The sequence below is a fragment of the Ictidomys tridecemlineatus genome, chromosome 5 (assembly GCF_052094955.1).
Source record: "Ictidomys tridecemlineatus isolate mIctTri1 chromosome 5, mIctTri1.hap1, whole genome shotgun sequence".
Taxonomy (NCBI): Eukaryota; Metazoa; Chordata; class Mammalia; order Rodentia; family Sciuridae; genus Ictidomys; species Ictidomys tridecemlineatus.
In genome coordinates this window covers 189,078,644-189,096,095 of record NC_135481.1, presented here as the reverse complement: position 1 = coordinate 189,096,095, position 17,452 = coordinate 189,078,644, and the positions used below count along the sequence as shown (strand labels likewise).

General features: G+C 42.1%; 1 protein-coding gene across 1 annotated transcript; it reads right to left on the bottom strand.

The window, feature by feature from the left end:
- Positions 1-473: 473 nt before the first annotated feature.
- Positions 474-17,429, bottom strand: Aurka (aurora kinase A). The gene is made up of 9 exons (XM_078051887.1): positions 17,291-17,429; positions 13,695-13,741; positions 12,172-12,439; positions 9,889-9,943; positions 8,276-8,467; positions 7,290-7,428; positions 3,501-3,649; positions 1,267-1,441; positions 474-1,133 (listed from the first exon to the last, which is right to left on the bottom strand). Exons 2-9 carry the CDS (start codon positions 13,734-13,736, stop codon positions 954-956), a joined length of 1,200 nt encoding a protein of 399 aa, XP_077908013.1. The 5' UTR covers positions 13,737-13,741; positions 17,291-17,429; the 3' UTR covers positions 474-953.
- Between the last annotated feature and the right edge of the window lie 23 nt (positions 17,430-17,452).

Below are 17,452 nucleotides of genomic sequence, written 5' to 3'. Positions count from 1 at the left end.
TTCACTCAGTCATGTTTTGAAGCCTAATACTTTGTCACTTAGATGTGGAAGTTTCTTTGTGCTGGCCACATTGACATATCTGAAATCTAGTCTCTTGCCTTGATTCACCAATGAAAGCAACATTTCTCTACTGAGTCCAAGTTAAACACTTCCACCTTTCCTTCATTGCTGTCACCTTATCTTTGGTTGATGGACAGAGGACACCAGGAACTACAGACTATCCAACAGTCAAGAGGGTGAGATATGCTCTCTCTGCCACAAAGTCAGGGAATGTGAATTTAACCTGGAGCATAATCTGTTCACCACAATGAACAGGTGGTGAAAATATTAATTAACCATGCACTACAGCTAGACACCCCCCCCAAAAAAGCCCTTAACATTTAGAAACAACTTCCTATATCACACAGTATTAAGGAGGACAAGAAACCACAGACTTAATAAAGCTGACAGACACTGAATCTAAGGAGATGCCATGGAAGGAAAAAGCGATATAAAAACCTTTATTTTAACATTTAAAAGGAAGTCACATATTCATTCCAACAGCTTTCCCAGGCTTGACCACCCAATAAGTTAACACAGACACTCAGGTACTTGAAGGTTGCTATACAGCTCCTTAGCCGACTCAGGGCAAAGTGGTCACTTTTCTTCACAACCAGACTCCCGGTCTGTCTCCTGCAAGGCCACCTTGCCTGGCACAGCTGTGGGGACAGCTACAGGCGAAACCTGTAAAAGCAGCACGACTTGTGGCTGCTTTCCCTCTGAAGGGTGTGGTTACTACAGTGGAGCTCTCTGGGCAGGGAGGCTGAGGCACTGCATGCTCAGCAGGACACGTGACATTTCCCATAGTGCTCTCTTTAGGTCAAAGGCAGGTAGGTAAGATGAGTCTCAGCAGCATGTTCCTGAAGACTATATAGCAGCCCTGGTTCAACACTTCTCTCCCTGCACGATTATGATTATTTACTAGTTGACTCTTTGCCTTTTTGGCAATTCAGTGGCTTTGATGAATTTGCTGTGATCCAGGGGTGTTCAAGTACTTCACTTAGAGTTGGCCTCTGGCTTGGATTATGCTTCAACAGTCTTGAAATGAGGTCCCTGGCTCCCTCCGTCACAAAGTCAGGGAATGTGAATTCAACCTGGAGCAAAAGTGACAACATGTCACAAACACGAGTTAGAGAGACCAAGTTGCCTAGCTATTCCAACCTTAGCCTAAAGTTCAGGCCGATAAGAAAATAATTCTAATAGTGCTGGTCCTTTTGTTCGTCTTACCCGTGATATCCTTCTGTAGGTCTCTTGGTGTGTGTTTGCCTCAAAAGGAGGCTGCCCAACTAGAAATTCATAGCAAAGAACTCCAAGGCTCCAGAGATCCACCTTCTCGTCATGCATCCGGCCTTCAATCATCTCAGGGGGCAGGTAGTCCAGGGTGCCACAGAGAGTGGTTCTCCTAAAGAATGGAGGCTCAGGTTGATGTGCTCTGGTTTTAAAATCATGGCAGCTGCTAAATCATTAATTATGCTAACACCGACTGAGCATCCCCACCAGGCCAGACCCCATGCTATTCAGGAAGCGCTGTCAACCCCATTTCTGGGCAGAGCACAGAAGAGAGAGATGTGTAAGATCACATAGCTAGCAACCAAGCTTTAGCCCAAATCTGTCCAGCTACAGAACCTGAATAATCTAGAAGAAACTGAAAGTATCATTAAAAAAAAACAAAAAAAGCTGTCTTACAAAGTTCTCTGTAAATGTAGTTCACGTGACAACATAATCAGAAAAATACATTTAAAAAATGTAAGGGATGGTCTAGATCAAGACCAAAGAATGAAATACCATGGATGGACCTTTATTGGTTCTGATTTCTAAAAATAGCTATAGCAGGGCCTGGTGGCTCACACTTGTAATCCCAGCAGCTGGGGAGGCTGAGGCAGGAAGATCACAATTTCAGAGCCAGCCTCAGAAGGTGAGGTGCTAAGCAACTCAGTGAGATCCTGTCTCTAAATAGGGCTGGGGATGTGGCTCAGTGCCCCCAAGTCCAATCCGCAATATAAAGATAAAATTTCATGGACAACTGGGGAAATTCGAACATAGATAAAGATATGAACAACACTATTAATTTTCTAAAGTGTGATAATGGTTGTGATTATACAGTACAATCCCTTGGTTTTTAGGTGGTGCTCAAGGATCATGATGCTGTAGCCTATTTTCAAAAAAACAGATGCAGCCAATATTAAGACCTGCTGAATGGAGGCACTGGGCAGACCAGCATACTGTCCACTACCAACTCTGCCATTTCATAACAAGGTTAGGAATAAGCTAGGGGTGACAGACATCCAGCCGGGGGCAGACTATGGAGGTTCCTGTTGCTTTGAGCTGCGCTCAGCCTTGCCTGGTGTCTTGTGAGCACACAAATGTACATTCAGTGAAACAGGTATGCAGCTACCTGTGCAAATGTCCAAGCTCTCACCCCCACTGAGACTACATCAGGGGCTCTCACACAGTGGTCCACAATAACCAGGAAACTGTTATAGTTATTAACATTCAGGATGCAGGGTGACGTGGCCATCAACATTTATATAAATTATCTCTTCAGAAAAAATAAGTCTTGTATTTTCTGTCATGGTGACACCACTGGACACATTAAGGTCAAGCTAAACCCTGCAGCCCCATGAAACTACAATTCTAAGAGACCATAACAACAGATTTAACATATGGCAGACAACAGAAATGACCTATTAAGACCTCACCCCGTGTTGTCTATTTTAGGCTACACAATTTCTTTTAACTAACTTTATCTTAATAACTACCACTTGATGACTTTTAAAGTCCTCCCTCAAAGCTGACAAGCCTGAACAGTAGATGTACACTTTACAATGTCCCACTCAACACCAGGCATCAAAGCTTATTTTAACCCAAATCAATTTAAAACCTGCTCTTGTTGGGCAGGTTCACCTAAGGCCCAATTGTTTCATTAGATGATGTCTCTGTTCATTTTTAAGGGGGTTAAAGAAAGGACTGTTCCTCCTGCTGACAAAAAGCAAACAGACTCTTTTATCACCATCCTCAGTCATCCAGCCAAACCAATTTGGTTTTCAAAGTTCCCCAAAAAACTGTACTTTCAGCTGTAGATCTCTGTACTGCTGTCTCTGGAACTTTCCTTGTCTCCTTATCTGGGAAGCAACAGCATCTCCTTCCCACCATTAAGGTGGACTTTTCTCTACACATCTGCATCTTGCTTAGACTTGTCACATGTTGACTTGTCCATCCTCTTCATTAGTCTCTAAAGACATTCAGCATCCTTAACAGTGGGCCCAGAGTGCCATATATAGCCCTACCTGGCTACAGAATAAAGTTTTCTTAAAGACAGCATCTATTATCAGATCTAAATTATTTCTGGGTTGGTCACTTGCCCCAACTTAACAAAATATTTTTAGAGATTTTTGCACTTAGTATATGATCAGCCCCCAGAACTTCTGCTAAACAACTTCCACCTCTATAATGTTACATACCTGGAGGATGGAGCATGTACTGACCACCCAAAATCTGCAATCTTGAGCTCTCCAGTTGATCCAAGAAGCAGGTTCTCTGGCTTAATGTCTCTATGAATAACTCTCTTTGAATGGCAGTAAGATAGGGCGTTTGCTAATTCAGTAATGTACTATTGAAAAAAAAAAAATATCAAACATCTGTTTTAGGTCTTGAACAACACAATATCAGATCTTTTCTAAAAGAAAATACAACAGATTTTTAACATGTTTTTTAGGTTTTAAACACTGTAGAAGCAATAGATGTCTTTATAAATCAACTGAACATCAAATTATTCAGTACTTAGTTACCTCTTTGCCAATACAGCTGATGTGACATTGAAAGACAGGAAAGACTGATTATGAACTATAACTATACCCCCTCATGACAATTGATGGCCCAGCTACAATGAATTAAGTAATCAATGCTGAAGAACTCAAATTAGGGATTCATGTAATTTTTTTCTTTTACATCTTTTAAGTGCAGTCAATTCCCATTTTTTAAAGCCAAGATCACTCTACAACAATATAACCTGTTTGAAGATAAAAATTTACTTCAGGAGTATCAGGAAAAAATTATTCTAAACCATAAACAAACTAGACTTAAGCTCACTGGCATATCAACAATGGCATCTATGGTTTCAATGTGTCCCTCAAAAAGCATGAGCTGGAAACTTTACCCTTGATGCAACAGTGTTCAGAGGAGGGCCTAAGGGGAGCTGTGTCTGGGTCATGAGGGTACCACTCTAATGAGTGGATCAAGACCGATCTGTCAATGGGCTTGAGTTCCCTCTCTTCCTCTGTTGCACTTACTCTGATGCTTTCCTCCATGGATGTACAATAAGACAACCCCAGCCAGAGCCATCAAAAAAAAAAAAAAAAAAGTAAAAAGGGATAGAGATATAGCTCAGTGATAAAGCATTCCTGGGTTCAATCCCCAGTACCAAAAAAAAAAAAAAAAACCACCCTAACCAGCTGTGGGACCCTTGCTGGACTTCCCAGCCTCCAGAATTAGAAGAAATAAATTTCATTCTTTACACTGACCCAATCTCAGGTATTCCATTATAGCTGCATAAAATAACTAAGAAAAACTACATTAATGTGTATTAATTACTATACTAATTAATGTATATTAATTCATTAGTCAGCATAAAAGTATGCAAAAAACAATGTTATTTTTGTTTCCTTAAGTTTTGGTTTTTTTTTTAATATTGTTTAGCTGTCAGTGGACCTTTATTTATTTATATGCGGTGCTGAGAATCAACCCCAGTGCCTCAAGTTTTAAGGGGTTTTTGTTTGTTTTTGTACTGGAGATTGAACCCAGGGGTGTTTAAACACTGAGCCACATTCCCAGCCCTTTAAATTTTTTGAGACAGGGTCTCACTAAGTTACTTATGGCCTTGGGGTGTTGCTGAGGCTGATTCCCAATTTGAAATCCTCCTGCCTCAGACTCTGGAGTTGCTGGGATTAGAAAAAACTGACATGCTGAAATTTTAAATTAAAAACTGCTTTGTGAAAGACATAGATGAGAAAAAACAAGGTGTAGACGAGGAGAGAATATTTGCAAATCACATATAATAAGGGACCTGTATCCAAAACATAACAAGGAACTCTTAAACTCAGTAACAACAACAAAAAAAAGTTAAAAGTGGCAAAGAGTTCAACAGGTGCCTCAAAGATGATATACAAGCTCAATGTCATCTGCGATTAGAAAACTGTAAATTAAAACAAGAAAATACCACTACACACCTATAGGAATGAGTAAAGTCCAAAACACCAACATCAAATGCTGGATAAGAACCGGAAAAGAAGAAAACTGTCACGCCCCCCCCCCAAATACTGATGAATCTTAAATGCTTATTACTAGGTGAAGGAAGCTAATTTTAAAAGCCTATGTGCTCTTATGGTTCCAATTATGATATTCTAGAAACAATAAAACAATAGACAGTAAACAGCTCAGTGGTTACCAGAGACTGAGGAAGTAGGACTGAGCAGGTGATGCCAGGTTTACTGGCTGTGAAACTCTTATACACTACATGGTGGATGTATGATGTTACACATTTCAAAATCCACCCAACTTTATAGCATTAAAAGTGAATACTGGGCTGTATTATACCCAGCAGCTCGGGAGGCTGAGGCAGGAAGATCACAAGTTCAAAGTCAGCCTCAGAAAAATCAAGATGCTAAGCAACTCTGTGAGACCCCGTCTCTAAATAAAATTAAAAAATAGGGCTGGGGATGTGGCTCAGGGATCAAGTGCCATCCTAGGATATTATGAAGAATCCAAGTATATTACAAATGTATGAAGCAACCTCACTGATGAGTGTAGAAGGAGTATGTTGACCTAAATAACTGTGGAAACAGTGTCAATAAAACAGACAAAAGAACTTTTGTACATTACTCTAGTTGACAGCTGTTCCCATGGGTTAACTGGTTAGCAGTTCTGACATATGCGTACATATGTAGTAATGTAGGTACCCTGGACGCGTAAGTAAAAGCATGGTAGACGGCGAAATCCAGGTTTCTCAATGCTGGCTTAGTAGTCCTAGATAAGGGAAGGTGGTCAGAATGATCCATGTGGTAAAAGATTGGGTAAAGATTTCAGTATGAACTCATGTTTAGATGGGTAACTATTTAGACACAGGTATATGCATTATTACTGTATTCATGTATTCCCTTGTGCCCTGTCAACCAAGGTCCCAGAAGCAATGATCCCCCCCTCAGTGGTACTGAGCACACCCAACATCCAGAGCTGGAACGGTTTGTTCATCAAAATAAAGTAGTATTGGATTATAAATCAGAATAAAATAATATCCATGAGTCCTTTTATGTATAATGGTTGAATATAATAAGGAAGAGCAAGCAAGTTCTCTGGTACATAATTCCTGATAATTTACCTAAATCCTTCTCCCACTGTCCACTCAGTGTAGGCTTTGTGCAGCAACTTTCTTTGAAAGGATATTAGGGAAAGGGGGAAAGGGGGAGCTTCATGTGGCTACACCTGGCAAACACCTCCTGAGGTGCATGCTGTAGCCCCTCCACCGCCCCAGGTAATAGGTTATGTTAAGAGTGCGTATCTCAGGGGCTGGGGATGTGGCTCAAGCGCTCGCCTGGCATGCGTGCGGCCCGGGTTCGATCCTCAGCACCACATACAAACAAAGATGTTGTGTCCGCCGAGAACTAAAAATTAAATATTAAAAATATTCTCTCTCTTTAAAAAAAAAAAAAAAAAAGAGTGCGCATCCCAGACATGATACAAACCCACTTGCCCTCTAAGTCTTCCTCTCAAAGCCTGTAGGCCCTACCCAACAATGAGAAATATTACCCAACTCTGCAAAAGCATAGACTAGTTAATGGTCACATAAATACTGGCTCATTATCTGTGACAAAAGTACCATATCAATGCAAGATGTCAATAGGAGCTAGGCACGGGCACACGGAAACCTTCTATCTTCTTCACGACTGCTGTGAAGCTGAAGAATTTACCATTCTAAAGTAAACCATCATTTTTAAAATATGGCAACTGTCTATACACATTTCCACAGAAAAAAACAGCTATGGAAACAAACCAGTCACAGCATTCCACCAGGTGCCTAGTTTTATCTGCACATAGGATACAACTAAGCTCTTTTGATTTTGCCATTTCAAATGTTTGAACCTATTAAGCTACCTTTCCATTAAGAAAGAACTTATTCTACTATAACGAAAGGCAGGTTTGCATTGGAAAATAGGTAAAAAGGAAACAATTAGCCTGGACAATAAACGAAAACTTACAGTAGCAGTTCTCTGCTCATCAAACTTGGAAAGTTTCTGAAGTTCTCTATAGACCGTTCCAAGCGGTGCATACTCTAGAATTAGGTAAACTCTGGTGGCATCATGAAAATAGCCATACAGCCTGAGAATATTAGGATGCCTACAACAAAAGATAAGGGCTGTAATATCTGATTTCAGAGCTGACCCCAAAGTAACTATCAAATACCAAGAAAAACCCTCATGTAAATAAAACCAGTGGTGTTTCACACAATAGCCTGCTCCCCAACCCCACCTGAGAGTCTGAAACTATAGGCTTGCTCTAAGAAAAATACACACACATACACACACATTGTCATTTTACACACATTTTAAAGTATCATAGGAGCTTCAGCTCAGACTACTATTTCCTTCCTATAGGCATCACTATTCTTGAGGGGAAAATCTAGCTCAATATTATTCTACATACTAAAAGAAAAAAAGCATGACATCCACTCAAAAGAGTGTCACAAGAGCAGTGTGCAATCATGGCAGCAGCCAAATGCCACAGGGCATGGGTGGCACAGCCTGTCTTGCTTGCCACATCCAGATCCCCCACCAGGTGATGGCAGGTGGAATACAGGCCAGATACTGCCAAAGTGCAAGTATTAGCACCTAATTCAAATCTGAAAAACACTGAAAGCAAAAACATCCCCCTGACCAGAGGCAACTTTTACTTAGCTCAGATAAAAGGGTGGCAATCCTCTTAATTATCCCCCCCCCCGACACACACACACACATGCACACACACACCTCAGCAGCAAGCCCCAAGTAAATTACTTCTTTAACAAAACATTAAATCCTCAAGTGATTTTTCAGGACAATAGCACCTAAGTATTTGGAAAATGACATATTTAATGGTTTTTCATGACACTATGAAGCAAGCTTTCTAAAGAGAGATTTCAGCTTTTTAACCTTTAGGAACTTTAAATCCCAAAACCACTCCTCTGCACAGCAGCCTGGACACTCACCGGAGGTGGGACTGGATCTCTACTTCTCTTCTGAGCTGATGCTCCACTCCTGCTTTCTCCAGCTGAGCTTTAAATAACACTTTAAGAGCCAGAATAAACTTGCTTTGTTTTTCTCTTGCCAAATAAACATTGCCAAACTTTCCTTTACCCAGTGGGCGACCAATGTCAAAATCTTCCAAAGTCCATTGCCTTCTAAAAAGTAATTTGAACATCTTAAAGTATGAAAACAAATAGTTGCTAACAACTTATCAATTAGTAGCAGACAATCCATAAATAATTTTATATTCAAAATTACTTAATATGTATCCTCAACAAGAACCAAGCCACCAGTAACAAGTTGCAATCAATCATTAAACCCCAAATGCCCCAGCTGCCATTAGCTCTATGAGGCAGTAGTATTTAGGAATGATGTTGCATTTTTAAAAGAGCAGCCCTCAATGGGAATGTCCTGGGGCTACTCCAGGCTCAGCAGTATAAGCCTACCAACAACTCTAAAAACCAAATAAAAGGATAAGTAACTCCAGAGGAAGAGCACTCAGGATCCCTTGTGGTCCTGTGTCAAACCAACCACTTCCTTCTATCCTGAGGAGCTAACCCTTTCTGAGGTGGAGAGCCCACTCTAGAGGTAGACACAGAAATACTGTTGCTAAGGGAAGCAGGCGGGACCCCACAGGCCAGTGGGGCATGAGAACTACTAGAGTTCAATTCTGAGAAAGGCTGTTAGGCAGCTAAAAGCAAAAAAAGACTATGGAGTCATTCCTGGTCCTGCTCCCCCATGTTAGAGTCCAGTTCAGAGATTAAGAGCAGGTACTTAGAAAATGGGGTAGATATCACAGCCAGCCTCTTCAATACACAACAAACGCAATAATTATATCAGTACTACAAAACACCTACAGTCACATACACAATTAACAGTTTTACTATGTGACAGTTTTTTAAAAACTTGCACTTTTAACCAGGTGTGATGGGTAGTCAGCTCTCATTAGACTGAAGCTGGAGGATCACTTGAGCCCAAGAGTTTGTGGCCAGCTAGGCAATTAGTAAGACCCCAATTCAAAACTTAACAAATACACCTAAACTTCTATATAAGAATTAAAAAAGCATATACAAGTCACACGCAGAGCACACGTAAGTTATACACACTGGTAACTTCTGAGGGTAGAGAAGAACTGTACATTTTCTGTAACAGTCTTACAAGTTTTTTCTATATTTCAAAAGCAATTTAAAAGAAAAAGCCCCTAGTAAATACCTATATGAGGAGTGGGGGAGACTTGTTTACAATTCTGGAAACATTTTTCTTCTAAATGAAGATAAATTCTCATGAGCTGGGCACAATGGTGCACACCTGTAATCCCAGCTCAGGAGGCTAAGGTGGGAGGATCATGAGCTATTGGAGCTGGGAGGATATAGCTCAGTTGGTAGAGTGCTTGCCTTGCATGCACAATCCCTACCACCACAAAAAATAAAAATAAGAGAGTGGGGATGTGGCTCAGTTTAAGCATCCCTGAGTTCAGTTTCAGCATCCCCCCCCAAAAAAAACCTCATAACTCTGCAATGAAATGGTATATTTTACTGGACTAATAGTATAGAACTTGAAAAATAAGAAAGCTTACTTCTTTGAGTCTTCATTTTTCTGTTTTGATGCCAGTTCCCTTTCAGGATTATTTCCTATAGTGAATAAATTAAAATTCTATTTTTAGAACTATATAGAATAAGGTTTGTTTTTTTTTTAAGAAAAGATCAAAGAACATCCACCAAAATATTAATAGTATGTCATAACTGATAATCTGGGCTTTCTTAGTTTCTTTATAGAACAATGTCTATTAAACCCCAAAGGATTCCCACCATGGGGTCTGTACAAAATGAGTAAGAATGTATACAGTTAGGCCTTCCAGTAATAATTTAAAGACAAAGAATGTGCAAATTTCCACTGAAGTCTCAGTTTACAGTGAAGAGCTTCTAGAGAGTCTTTCCACCCATGACAAACTGTGGCCCTGTCACCACCTCACTACATGGAGCCATCCAGCATCAGTACGGTACATCTCAATCATCAACAGTATGCAAAAAAACATAAGACAGCCACCCCCCTTCCAAGGTGAAATATAGAAACACAGCAAGCAGTTGCACAGCAAGAAATTAGAGTCACCATTTCATTAGCTGTGAAAACACAGGACATTTCAGCTGTCTTGCTCCAATACCTCAACCCTTCTCAGCACAGTATGCTCCACTCAGGTGTTGGAATGCAGGTCCACACTGCAATGACCGTAGGAAGCCAGAATGTGCCACCCAAGACACTTCTCTGGCAGATTTCAAGCTGCTATTTTGAGGAAGCAGCAAACAGGAGAGGTCTGAAAAGCTAAACTTTCCTAAGAGCAACGCACATCTTTAAATCAAACTGACATAGGAAAGCACCTGCTAGAGGAAGAAGCTGGGAGCAAGGCCATCACCTAAGAGACTTTCTACCAGCTAGCAGCACAGCCCAGGCTCCCCATGCTTTCACCTCCCTGCCCTCTGTGGCCTGGCACTGCCTCCCTCCTCCCAGAAGCCCTGGGCATCCACTACATTCTGCAGCTCAAGATGCAATGTAAATGTCAATCCTCTGGCCCTTGAAGCTCATACTTTGTGATTCCTGGGCAGTACATGGAATTAAAATGGCTTTTCTTGGGCTGTGGTTTGGTAGAGCGCTTACTTGGCACATGTGAGACCCTGGGTTCAATCCTCAGCACCACATAGATAAATAAATTAAAGTATTTTTTTAAAAATGGCTTTTCTCCCGTTAATCTGTCTACTGTCAGTATATTTTAGAGATCCACTTACCAAACCTTCTGAGGGTGGACAAGTTCTTTTTCTTCCCTACACCATCATCCCTAACTCCTTCTTACTCATCTTTCAGGCCTATCACTCAATTCTCTCAGTCAGCATCCTAAATGAGCTCTTAAATTTATTGGCACCTCTCCCTCCTGGCTGTCTTTGCGTAAGTTAACTACTTCCGAGTCTTAGCTTCCTTCTCTATGAAATGGAGTTAACAACTTTGGCTACCTTCATGAAGTAGTTATGAAGACTGATAAGACAACATGGGTGAAGGAGTCATTTGTCTCAGAGCCTGATGTAACACTCAACTGCTGATAAATAATAACTGTTGGCATTCACCCTCTCCACCCTACTTGGATCACTGCCACGTTGATTTCATCCTTCTTCCTACCTGGGAACCCTGGGTCCAGCATTGCTGCCCTCCAATTCATACAGTACCTCCCAAGGAAGCTTTCTTAAAGGCTTACCAGTACCATCTCTGTTCAAACCTTCAATATCACCAGGCGTGGCAGCACACACCTATAATACCAGCTACTTGTAAAGCTAAGGCAAGAGGATCGCAAGTTTAAGGCCAGCCTACGCAACTTAGCGAGTCCCTACCTCAAAATAACATTTTGAAAATGGGCTGGGAATTTAGCTCAATAGAGAGCATTTGCCTAAGTATGAGCAAGGCCCTGGGTTCCATCTCCAGTACCACAAAAACCTTCAGTAGCTTCCCAATGAAGAAATGAAGCCCCACCCCCTTAATAGTAGAAGCAGTGCCCCATGTGACCTGACCCATCATACTTGTGTGCCTCTATTCTGCTTCTCTGGTATTTCCTTCCACATGCCCAAACTTTACATTTCCAGTTCCTCAAATGTATCTGCTATAAACACCCAACATCCCATTAATAAGCAATCAAGAGAACATGGGATTGGCACTGTCCCTGGATGCCCAACTCTTCAAGAGGATGGGAAACTTTCTGTATTAGCACAGACATTTTACTTGAATGTGGACATCTTATTTTCTACTCATTCTCAATAGATGTGATGTAAAAGATAGGGCTCCAAATAATGACTTCAGTGAAACTCAAAAGCTAGCTTACCAGGCCCTGATGGCTGGGACTGCTCACTCTTCTGGGTGTTGTTCACTGGCCGGGAGACAGGACGAGGTATACTGGCTGCCTGCAATTGCTTCTGTCCCAGTTTCTGACTAGAGACGAGCTTTTGTGCATGCAAAGGAACACGCTGGGAAGAATTTGAAGGACACAAGATCCGCTGAGCCTGGCCACTGCTTGTAGACAATGGGTTCTGAGAAGGAATATGCTGAGTGACCAGAACACGTTTTGGACCTTCACCATGTGGAACTGTAGCCTGGAATAGGAAGGAAACAAGTCTTTATGGACTTCAGAATAAAGGTTGGATGTTTTGAGAATTCCGGAGTTTCCTAGCACAGCAAAATAATGAATAGCACTGATAATAAATGGAAGGGAAAGGCTATTTTAATGAGCATTTCCACAGGAATGAAAATGGTTGAAAGAGATAATTGAATACTTCCTATCCTAATTCCTCACCCCCCCACCAAAAAAAAAAAAAAAACTCATTCCCTTAAAACATGTTCATTAATTAAACTTCCATCTACTGAGGGGAACATTAATATTTTCTAAAAATTCTCAATGCCTTGGAAATATACTCCCTAAACTGCTTTCAAAACCAAACACAAAAATTCCAATCCATTAAAATCATTTTGAGGGCTGGGCTGTAGCTCAGTGGTCAAGCGTTTGCCTCGCATGTGTGAAGTACTGGGTTCGATCCTCAGCACCACATAAAAATAGATACTGTGTGTTCATCTACAACTAAATAAATATTAAAAAAATAAAATAAAATCATTTTAATAATACATTTAGAAAAAGACTGTCCAACAATGTTTATCTTCAAGCAAAGTTTAAATTTTGTTACGCACCAGACTTTCTTTTTTTTTTTTTTTTTTTAAGAGAGAGAGAGAGAGGAGGGAGGGAGAGAGAGAATTTTTCATATATATTTTTTAGTTCTCGGCGGACACAACATCTTTGTTGGTATGTGGTGCTGAGGATCGAACCCGGGCCGCACGCATGCCAGGCGAGCGCGCTGCCGCTTGAGCCACATCCCCAGCCCACACACCAGACTTTCCACAATAAATTTATTACTATTATTTGTCAATGTTTTATTTTCCAAGTGCTTACAAACATAGGCTCTTCAAAAGTTATTACTAAAAGGTGTTTATACACCTGTGTGAAGTGTAACAATTAACTCTAAAACCCTGAGCTAATCACACTAAATTGATGGAGTGGGTGAGATTTACTCTAGCTCCAACAGCCTATCTAAAACCAAGAGCCTATGCAGAGAAGAGAAACCTTAAAGCCCATCACCAGTTCATCAGCCTGAATGCTCCAGAGAGGGTGCTCAAGAGTTCAAATGCAAGCCAATTACTTCTGGAAGGAAGCACCCACAACACAGTAGGCTGCAGGCAAATCCAGGAGTGCAATAGGGAGCTAAAGTCACAACCCAAAGTAAAGTTGAGAAAAATTTCAGATGCCAGCCTGATCTCCATGTGAGTTTTATAAATATGATTGCAAACTATTCAATTTACCTTAACGGGCCCTGAAACACAGTTTTCTTTAGATCTGTCCATGATGCCTGCAAAGAAAAAGAACAACCTTTAAAAACAGCCTCCTGCTCCAAAGTGTTGTGCTAGGCAGTTACAGCTGTCCATGAAAGGCCTCCACACACATCTTTATATTTCATCCCAATGAAGCTGATGAGGGAGGACTTCTCTCATCTGACACACATGTACAGGCATGTGGCTTTTCTCGCCAAGCCAACCCCTCCCTCCCCCATGCATGTCATCCCATCCCTTCAAGCACTCTTCACTCCTGGATTTGACTTCCTGCTCTAATGGATCACTTCCTTCCATGCACAGCCAGCTGGAATTCCTGCTACCTTAGAAGCCCCTCTTACCCCAGAGCTGCCTCAAGCCACAACCCCATTACTCAGTTCTCCTTCCAACAGCAAAGCTCTCTCATCTCTATTTCTCACCCTCCCTGAGTCTATTCCCCATTAAGCTTTTTTATCTTTGCCACTTTAAGGGCTCATGGCTGAACCCTAGCGCTGTCAAAATAATTCCACCTTCATCTGCATCTCAGCAGCAGCTGGCTTTGTGGCTCACCTCTTCCTACTCCCTGCTATTAAGGTTCAGGTTTATCTCCCACCTCACTAGCTTTTTTTACCCTTCTTTGCTGGTTTGGCCTCATTTTCCCCCAAACTGTGCTATCTGGGATGATCCAAGAATGAGTATCCTCTACTTCTACCCTTTAATAGAGACCTTCATCCTATGCCTCAGCTCTAAATACCTCTTAATAGAGGTATCCTAATGGATAACTCAAAATGCATCTTCTGCCCTAATCTCTCTTCTGACTGCTGGACTCAAATATCCAAGTGCCTACTTAGGACCTCCCAGAACTGTCTGACAGGCATCTTGATACTAATGCATCCAAAAGGCAACCTCTTCTCACCCCTCCACACTCCTTTCTCCTCCCTGCTCATGGAGTACCCTGAGCTCAAGCCCAGCACTACTATCTACACAAACTACTCACTACCTACACATACTCCCAAGGTGAGTTCACACGATCTCCTTGGCTTTTGTACCACCCACAGGCTGAGGATGCCCAAATACCCAAATATCCAGCACAGACCTTTCTCTAAACTCCAGATTTAGCTTATCTACTTTCTACTCAACATCTCCACTTGGTTAACATCTCAATTTTTTTTTTTAAAGAAAGAATTTTTTTAACATTTTTTTTTTTAGTTTTCTGGGGACACAACATCTTTGTTTGTATGTGGTGCTGAGGGTCGAACCAGGGCCACATACATGCCAGGCGAGCTTGCTACCACTTGAGCCACATCCCCAGCCCAAACATCTCAATTTTAACATATCCAAAACTGATGTTTTAATCCCTCTCACAGACATCCTCATCTCAGCTGATGGCAAATTAGTTCTGCCAGCTGCTCTGATTGAAAGCCTTAGCATAACCCTTTCTGTAGTTACTTTTCTCTCAAACCCCATACCTAATCCATTAGCATACTTTGTAGGCTCTACCTTCAAAACTATCACTGCTTACCATCTCTACTGTTACTATCTGCTTTAACCATAATTTTGTCCCCTGGATTACTTGCAAGATAACTCCTAAAGATCTCCCCACTTCCACCCTTGCTTCACTAAGGTCCACGGATCCCATCAATGTGAAACATGTTAGTCCTTGGTACAGAAGTCCCCATGGTTCCCCAGCTTCATCAAAACAATGCAAACTCTTACATGCACTGAGAAGCCTATGAACTCATAAAATGTGGATCCTGACCACCTGACTTCCTTTGTCCACTGCATATCAGTCACACAAAGCTTTTCTTCAAAGGTGTCTCCTGGCTCAAGGCCTTTGAACTTCCTGTTCCTTTTACCTCTTAATTTCTTTCTCCACATGTTTAGCTCACTCCAGTTCATTTAGATCTTTGCCCAATGCTTCCTTACTGAATAATCTTATGGTTCTCCATAGCCCTTAACATCTTATATCATCCATGTGCATCTGTTTACTGCCTATTTCCCCAGACTCAGTTATCCTTTGTTACAGCTCAGAAACTCCACAGAAATAAGTCCCATGAGAGCGAGAGCTTAGTCCTATTGTGTTCACTGTTGCCAGCCTAAACCTAGAATAGCATCTAGCATACAACTCACACTCCAGTGCTTTGGGAATGAACCAATTCACTGACAAAGGAAATCAATAACAAGAGTCAGGCACAAATACCTATCTAACAGAAGAAATACCAAAGAAAGCAGAAAAACCTTCTTGACCTAGGTGTTCTCTTTATTCTAGAATCCAATCAGAAAGTATTCCCCATTCCCAGAGTTTCATATCCACTTTACAAATAATACCTCCACAATGAAGACAGCAACTGGACTAACAAGCCCAGAGCCTTTATATAAAACAGTGGATTAGTAACAGTTATAAAAAGGAAATTCATGGTTGTGCCAAGCAAATGTTTATTTTTTTTTCCACAGAAGCTCTAGGCTTTCTTCACTTTCCCTAATAATTACAAGCAGCAGACTAATGAGATCACGTATGCTCAAGGCCTTTTAGTCAACATTCTTCTAGAAGTACAGACATTTGTTCAAATTTATTTTCTTTCACAATTAGATGAATAAGCATAAAGGAATAATATTCTGATCCACAATTCCCCACTGCTCTTCAGGTGATTCAGATCTGCAACCAGATTCAGGAATCACATGACCAATGACCTTCACAGGCCCAGGCAGTTAAAACCAGAGGTTTACTAATGTGCAGAGGAAAATATTAACAGCACAGCGGGTTTCATAATCTTTTTTTCCTCCTTCAGACCTATGGATGTCTTCAGAGATGAAGGGGAGGGACAAAGAAGTGTATATCTTGTCCAAGAGCCATTATTCAAGGGAACAAGGAGGTTAAGGAGGAAGTGGAGACATGAAAAGTCGAGGGCAGTATCTCCCTCGGCCTCACCGGATGTCTGTTATCTGGGTCCCAGTCCCAGTCTTCATTTTAACATCCCCCCAGAATTAGCATGCAAGGGCTATGCTACTAGCTCTCAATGTAAGAATCCCCTGGAGGGCTTGTTAATGACACGGGAATCCCACCCCGAGATTCTGATTGCTGCGCCTGCAGTGGGCTCTAGTTTTTGACCAGGACTCTGAGAAGACCCCACAATGCACCCAGGTCTACAGCAGGGGAGGCCGAACCAGGCCAGCCTCTGCGAGGTCCCCCTAGTACTGCCCTCCTTCATCCAGCCAGCAGGACAACGGACCTTCCAGCTCTTCTACTGAAGTGGCCCCGCTAAAGCTCAGCCCTATTCGCCTCCTTCGTAAGCCCCGCCGCGGCCGCCGGGTATCTTCCCAGCTCGTAGACTCCCAGCCCCACGACGACGAAGGCTGTCTCTTCTTACCAGGTCTCCACCGGCACAAAACCCGGGCAGAAAGCCCACCCCAGACACCCAATCCGCTTCTACAGCCAGCGGCGAAACCCAGCAGCCGCGTCCCTCGGCGCTCAGCCGTGGGAGCGGGAGGACGGGCTGGGGAGGCAGCCGGCGCAACGGGAGAACACCCCGGCCCTGGTCCGCAGCCCTAGTCCACCGCACCCAGCGGATCCCCCTGCCCACCCTACCCACCAGCAGGATCACGCCTCCGACCCCGGGCCGCCGAGTCCTCCTTAGAGCTCAGCCGTTGCAATTCAAAGGTTCTTCTTTTTAAAGAAGAGTTAAACCCTCTAATCCGAAAGATGATTGGCTTAAGCCAGGGTGAGGCTGCTTTGTGATTGGTTCACAACAAAC

What these genes read in the sequence shown, in the direction of transcription:
- Aurka (XM_078051887.1), bottom strand. Translation starts at nt 13,736, where the DNA reads ATGGACAGATCTAAAGAAAACTGTGTTTCAGGGCCCGTTAAG. An exon ending in AAAAATGAAGACTCAAAGAA is followed by an intron (nt 8,468 to 9,888) that starts GTAAGCTTTCTT and finishes ATTACTTTTTAG; the next exon opens with AAGGCAATGGACTTTGGAAG. An exon ending in GAGATCCAGTCCCACCTCCG is followed by an intron (nt 7,429 to 8,275) that starts GTGAGTGTCCAG and finishes CTTTTGTTGTAG; the next exon opens with GCATCCTAATATTCTCAGGC.